The sequence below is a fragment of the Stylophora pistillata genome, chromosome 9, assembly GCF_964205215.1.
Source record: "Stylophora pistillata chromosome 9, jaStyPist1.2, whole genome shotgun sequence".
NCBI lineage: Eukaryota > Metazoa > Cnidaria > Anthozoa > Scleractinia > Pocilloporidae > Stylophora > Stylophora pistillata.
This window is the reverse complement of record NC_142527.1, coordinates 5,732,701-5,740,200: the sequence shown is the minus strand read 5'-3', so window position 1 is coordinate 5,740,200 and position 7,500 is coordinate 5,732,701. Positions and strand designations below refer to the sequence as shown.

At 39.1% G+C, this 7,500-nt stretch overlaps 1 protein-coding gene across 4 annotated transcripts in view; it reads left to right on the top strand.

The window, feature by feature from the left end:
• Positions 1–7,500, top strand: part of LOC148722913 (exoskeleton protein RP43-like) — a 15,957-nt gene that overhangs the window by 5,510 nt on the left and 2,947 nt on the right. For all 4 annotated transcript variants that reach the window (XM_088733649.1, XM_088733651.1, XM_088733652.1 and 1 more), the window contains 2 exons: positions 2,374–2,763; positions 6,748–7,185. In XM_088733649.1, coding sequence (XP_088589775.1) covers positions 2,374–2,763; positions 6,748–7,185 — 828 coding nt within the window. The remainder of the gene's footprint in view (positions 1–2,373; positions 2,764–6,747; positions 7,186–7,500) is intronic.

Genomic DNA, 7,500 nt, shown 5'->3' with positions numbered 1-7,500 from the left:
TGTGAACTAAACAGAACATAATTGACCAACTTTTCATCCACTCATCCCTTGCCCCTTATTGTAATGAGGTGAAACAGTTCCTTCTTGGTAAGGTTTATATTGACATTAAAAGTTAAAATCCATATTACAAAATTCATGATTTTGAAAGGTTGCGACTTCTTTTAAAGAAGACTTTAATTGCCACAATCTTTCTTCAGTCAGTTTGGGAGTATATAATTCAGTGATCTTTAACTCCCAAGCTCTGATTGCTAATTCTTACATCTATCTGTTGTACACATTTCCCAGTAAATTAGTCACTAAAATTTGTTATTGGTCAAGACAACAACTTCTACCTGATAAGTTTGAGCTTTCTCTTTACCTCTTTGCTGGATTATGTATGGATACTCTATGGAGAAGTTACATTTTAATCACTCGTGGGAGTTATTAAGGTTAATACCTGTCTGATGCCCTGTGACTGACAAGTTTGTCTCCTCACATAATATGTGGTTGGATAATGAACTATTATGATCCATTATATATTTTTTCCCACACAGGAGTGATTTAAATTAAAAGCATCAGGTGACCAATCATGCCCCAGTTAAAACAGCAAAATATCTATTTACATTTCCTCTATGATAGTCCTCAATTTTTCAGAAATTCAAATTTCAGATATCTGAGTGTATTAAGCCATTAATGGCCACAGCTTTTGCGGAAAACTGTGTTTTGAAGGTAGTCGAGCAGATTTCGGGTCACTGCTGTGGTTTTAAAAGCTCAAACTTACCAAAAACCCCTTGACAGCTCGTGCACTCGACGGCCTTTCGATCCAAATGCAAAATGGTGGCCTGAAAATCTCGGGTACGCGCAGAGAGCAAAATTTCGACATAGTTTTTGGGTTGAAAAGTCATGCCCCACTTACGACTTCTACTTTTCTCTCTTTCTCCTGCCCTTTTTTTCCCCTCTCCTTGCCTGAAGTTTCTCCTCACTTGCTGGAAATTGAGTAGGCTTCATTTTGGTGTAGAGATTTTTCAGAAACTACTCATAATTTTCAAAGCACGTGCTCGGAAAGGTAGGTGGGTAGTGAAACACGATTTTCGTGCAGATTTTCAGGTCAAAGTGACACGGTTTTTTGGCTATTTCTCCAATCTCCTTCACTCAATTGCACTCATTCTGGTATCGTCTGTAAGATATTTTCAACCTGTTCAAGTAGGTGCTCAAATTCGTGCTCCAGGGTTAAAAGTGATGACGTCACAAGGTGTAGAAAGGGCCGTGGGTCCCCATGGGCGCATACGGGCGCACTGGACGTCAATGGGTTAATTAGTGCCAAATGGAGGCTAGTATAAGTTGTTTTTTATCCTTTCAGGGAGTTTAAGGGAAAGGGTTGAATGATCAACCCACTAGCCATGTCTGCTATTAAAGGCACTTATTGGATGAGGTTGAGCATGATATCATTAATTATCAATGCCAAGGTCTGCCAAAGCTGAAGGCTGAGGCAGATAACACAGACACAAGCTTTGATAATTCATGACACCATATGAAAACCAATTCTAACACTTTTTTAATTTATACATTTTTTAATTAATATGAAAAAGAAGATACTTCTCTGTGAGTTTGCAAACATTTGAGAACACTACACAGATAGGCTTGGATAGTAGGTAGACTTTGAACTCGAGCAGATATTGGATTATGTCAACTCCACGCACTGTTTTATATAATTGACTGTATTTTCTTGACCAATCAGAGTTTTCATATTGTAGGTCTATTGTATAATATTAAGCAGTTACTAGACAAGGTTGAGCATGGTATCATGAATTATCAAAACTTAGGTCTGAGTTATCTGCCATTTGAAGAGAGTAATAGTTAAATCATTATACATATTTTAAACAAGATGCAATGAATATACGAAGTTCATATATTTGAACTGCGGTATTAGATACGTATGATGCACGATCCTCGCAGTAGATAGCACTATTTATGCAATAGCGAAAATCAGACCTGAAAAAAATCAGGCCTGTAGAGGACTCGAACCACGGACCTCTGCGATACTAGTGCAGCGCTCTACTAGTATCTACTACTGCGAGGATCGTGCATCATACGTATATTTTAAACAATTGCAAAAGTTTGAGAACACTACATGGACAAGGGGCTTGGAAACTAGGCAGACTTTGAACTTGATATGATAAATGCAATATCCACTGCATATATTGCATTTATCATGTCAATTATACACTGTATTGTATATTGATTGAATTCTCTCATCCAGTCAGTTTTTCATGGGTAGTCTAATGTACTATAATAATAGTGTTTATCTTTGGAATTAGCATATTTTAAAACTAATTTTACATGATCTTTTTTTGTTTTGTTTTGTTTGTTTGTTTGTTTTCTTAACCGTGACAGCCTGTAGATGGTATGGTACAAGAGTTACAGTTTCAGAATCGTCTAAAGTAACTATTACAAGTCCAAACTTTCCTCTGGATTATGGCAATAATGAGAAATGCAAGTGGAGAGTGAGTGTTTCACAATCAGCTTCATTCGGTGATTTTATTATAAAAGCAACTTTCAATGAATTTGATTTGCAATACCATGATGGATCAGGAGACTGCCCGTATGATAGCCTGACCTTTCTGGATGGGGATTCATCTGGCAATGATCTTATTGCAAAATTCTGTGATACTGTTCACCCAGAGGTGATTTACTCAACTAAAGATGGAATGTTCATTGAGTTCGAGAGTGATAGTACTAGTACTTACAAAGGATTCAACATGACTCTTATGGCAGTAAAAAAAGGTAATTATATAAAAGAAAATAAATATATTTTACATTTTACACAATAACATTAGTATTCATGCACATTCTCCACAGTCTTCTCCATCAATTTCCTTTTCTTTTCCTTTGGAGAATTTTCTTTAACAATCCAAGTTTCTTTGGTTGGTGATCATGTCCTTCTTTTTCATGATCATAATCCTTTCCACCCTAATGTCAGTATATCCATTTTCTCCCTAATATTTTTTAAACATTTCTTAAGGTGCTAACAAAATAATTTGTTTGACAATCAAGAGCTTCGTTGGCTGCATGGTGATGATTTCCTTCAGATCGAATTGCATCATTGAATAAAATCTTGCATTCTGATTGGTTAATGAAGCAAGGTGTTTAGCAAGGCTTAGTGATATTGTTTTGCACCAATGTATATGTTGTAGTTCTTTTTTTATCCTTGGTTCAAATTTTATTTTCCTTTGTTCACGGTCATGTTAATGTATGATAATGAGTTTGAAACAAAGGAAAATAACATTTGAACCAAGAATAAAATTGAACTACAACATATACACAACAGCTATAAGTAATGTTGTTTTCTTTTTTTCCTTATATTTATTTAATTATGCGATTCAAGGAAAATTCATCACTTGATTTGTGAATTTACGCATTAAATTGCACTTGAAAATCAATATCCCACTCATCTCTTCCCGTTTCGCATGCAACTTAATTCAGAATTCCCTTGTCAAAATTTATAATGAATTTCCCTAATACCGTATTTCTTCACCTATAAGCCGATCTCGGCTATAAGCCGAGACCCTGACTTTCAGGGTCTTTACGCTACACTCAAGCTGCCCAAAAAAAAAGGTAAAACCATCGGCTATAAGCCGAGAGCGAAATTATTGATTGTAACTGGCCATTTGAGCAAGCGAACCTCACGGAAAACATAAGAAATTGACTCACTAAACACAAAACCTAATGAATTACAATAAACACAAAAGAAAAAAAGCGAACCAATCAAGAGATATGAATATCAATTGATCCAACGAACTGTATAAATACTACCACGCGACAACAGATTAACCACAACAACAATAATAATCTCAGTTAAACGTTTCAAAGTATCAATCTATCGAGTATACCTTTCGTCGCTGTCACTTTTTATCATCATGCCTAAAGCACGCCGTTCCTCGTATAGTATGGCTTTCAAGATAAAAGTTATCGCGGAAGCTGAAGCGGTAGAAAACAACTCGGAAATCGCTCGAGAATATGGACTAAGCGAGTCCATGGTACGACGCTGGAGAAGAGACCAGGCGACTATTCTTTCCGGAGAGCTGAAGATGTCTGCAAAACGTGCGACGATGGGCCGTTTCACTCCGAAATATCCCGAACTAGACCAGCAAGTGATGGAGTGGTTTTCACAGCAAAGAGAACAAGGTTGGTATTTACTTTTCTGTCTAAAATTTTAAGAGTTTTTGAAGAGTTGAATGATATCGTCTTTCAGTGCGTGGGAAACAGAGACTTTGATTGGTCAGAAATATGTTGTTGTCATGACAATTTCATAACATGTCACGAAAAGAGTGCTGCAGTCACGAATCTACGGTTATCTCGCAGCAAAATAAGATTGTTATTTTATTTTTCGTAGGTATTGCGGTGAGTGGATTGATCCTTCGCCTTAAAGCTAAAGAGCTCTCCGATGATCCTGCTTTCAAAGCTTCCCGTGGATGGTACGAGAAATGGAAACGACGCCACTCGGTCAGCATGCGAACCAAAACAACTCTGGCCCAGCGATTGCCCGCCGATCTCGAAGAGAACATTGTGTGCTTTCATCGCTTCGTCATTGCAGCAAGAAGACGCGCCGACTACCCTTTATCCCGCATCTACAACATGGATGAGACACCCATGCGTTTTGAGCTGCCATCGAACCGAACACTGGAATTCAGTGGAAGCCGAACAGTGCCAGTAAAATCTTGCGGAGCGGAAAAGCGGAGCTTCACCGTCGTTCTTGCTGTTGCTGCCGATGGAGCAAAGGTGCCACCGAAAGTCATCTTCAAAGGCGTCCGTACACCGAGAGATCTGGTTGTGCCGCATCCTCTTCGTGTTTCCTTCCATAAGAAAGGGTGGATGGATGAACAGGGCATCCGAGAATGGATTCGACAGAGTTTGCCCCGTGCCGAGCGTTCCCTTTTGGTGTGGGACTCATTCCGAGCTCACTTGACCGATTCCGTGAAAGATGACCTGAAGCAGCGAAACATTGACGTCGCAGTTATCCCTGGTGGCCTAACCCCGGTTGTACAGCCCTTGGATAAGTGCCTAAACAAGCCATTTAAAGATAATGTGCGCCGAAAGTACTTGGCGTGGATGACATCTGGGCCATTTGAGTTTACCCCAGCTGGGAAGAAGAAGGCGCCAAGCAGAAATCTTGTCCTCAGGTGGATCAAGGAAGCATGGGCAGAGATACCCGAAGAGATGGTTGTCAAATCCTTCAAGACCTGCGGTATTTCCAATGCCTTGGACGGAACAGAGGACGACGTGGTCTACTCTGAGGAAACCCCAGAAGTAGATGATGAATACATAGAAGAGAACGAGTTCGACACAGACAGCGAAAACGAAACGGATGGCGAGTAAACCATTGGGTTGAAAGCCCTTGCACGTATCCGTCAAACGGCTCCTTTAGGAGCCACCAATTTCATAAAAGTGAATAACCAATATTCAGAAGTTATTTTTGTTGTGTTTTATTACTTCTGCTTCATTGCTAACTTGACTACAAGCCGGGGGGGTAAAGTTATTCAGCAACTGTATATTTTTAAAATGTAAAACCCTCGGCTATAAGCCGAACCCCGTTCTCCGTGAAAAATCTCCCAAAATTTTGGGTCGAAAACTGAAAAAATCGCTCGGCTTATAGGTGAAGAAATACGGTATATAATTTTCATGTGAAGGTGTAGTCTGATCGTCCAGGTGAGTGTAGTCCTGAGAAGGACTGTTGGCGGTGATAGTGACTGACGTTTCGAAAACCTGTGCGGAAGTTATCATCAGAGTCAAGACTCTGAAGTCATCATCGGAAGTCATCATCAGAGTCAAGACGCGGAAGTCATCATCGGAAGTCATCATCAGAGTCAAGACTCGGAAGTCATCATCGGAAGTCATCATCAGAGTCAAGACTCTAATGATGACTTCCGCACAGGTTGTTGAAACGTCAGTCACTACCACCGACAACAGTCCTTCTCAGGACTACACTCATCCGGACAATCAGACTACACCTTCACATGTTACCCCCGGGTTCAAGCCATTTACTGCATATAATTTTCACATAGTTAACATGTGATTCAGGGTTGATATTGCCGGGTGAAATTAGATCTTGGTCATTCTTAGGGATTAAAGATTGAATATGTAATTGAGTAATATTATTGTAAAAGGAAAAATTAGCCACTAATCACTGCTAGGGTTGAAAGGACTATGGCTTTGAAATGACTAACCACTGCCCTTCTTCCTAGATGGTGATTTGATGAAAGTAAAGAATACTAGTACATAACTAATGGTGGTGAATACCAACAACAGTTTCTCCCTTACCTTGCCTGTTGGTGTCTATGATACATTTATTATCTATATATGTCAAGTCTTGTCTCTTGCTCCATAGGGACTCCAAATGAGGCCTTTGAGGTATTCCCTCTAGGGTATTGTGGGTAAATGAGGATTGATACCTTGTGTGTCAAATATCTATTTGGCAACAAAAGTATCCAGGCACTCAGAATTGTCTGACAGTTTTGGTCTTAAAATGGATGAGGGAGGGGGGGGGGGGGAGTGGGTTCTTTCAGTGTTTCCTTCTTAAGTAGCTGATTCAAGACTTGAAGATGTTTTTTTTTTTTAATATTATTTTTTTTTCTCTGTTCATTTTTCAAGATTTATTAATTCATTTTCTTGCCTCATCAATCACTTCCTTAAAATCATTTTACTCTTTTATGAAATCTCAATATGATATATTTATTTATTTATTTATTTATTTATCTCCTTCGTAACCAGAGGAAGGATTAGGATTGTGCAGCCCATCAACAAGTCAGATTAAGCAGCCCATTGGTTCTGGTACATTATATACACCACAATTTCCGATCCCATACCCGGATGACACCACCTGTATTTGGATAATCACTGCTCCATTCGGAGAAAGAGTAAAATTGACGTTTGAGGTATTTGATCTTCCAACATCCCGGCCTTATTTCCTTGGACAGCGGGGCTCTGATGGTCAATATTGTAGTGAAGATGAATCCATGGTTGCAGATAAAGTGGAGATACGGGATGGTCCTTGGCCTGACAGCAAACTACTCGGCATTTATTGTGGTGACAGATCGGATTTGGTTGTTCATTCCACTGGGCGTTACTTGTGGGTAAAGTTTCGTTCCACTTCTGACGGCCAGAGTGAGAATCGTGGTATCAAAGCGCCTTTTGAAGTTGTAGACCCCAGTAAGTTAGCTTTTGTCTTAACAGCAGTTTTCAATTTACTTACCAAAGTAATCAGTCAAGAGCCAATCATGGGAAATTTTCGTTTTTCAAGAACTGACAAAGTTTTTACATACACGTTATTTTTTTAAATATTTTAATTTATTTGTACTTCATCTAACTAACCAACGGGCGGGCAGCGGCTTCTTTTGGCGTTATACTAGCATCATAAAAGTTTTTTTCATGTTGCCCGTTCGAAAACGACATTGGTAGGGAACATTTAAGGAAAGTTTAAAAAAAAGTTGTTCCAAAACTTTTTTTTTTTCTGAAGAATCACCT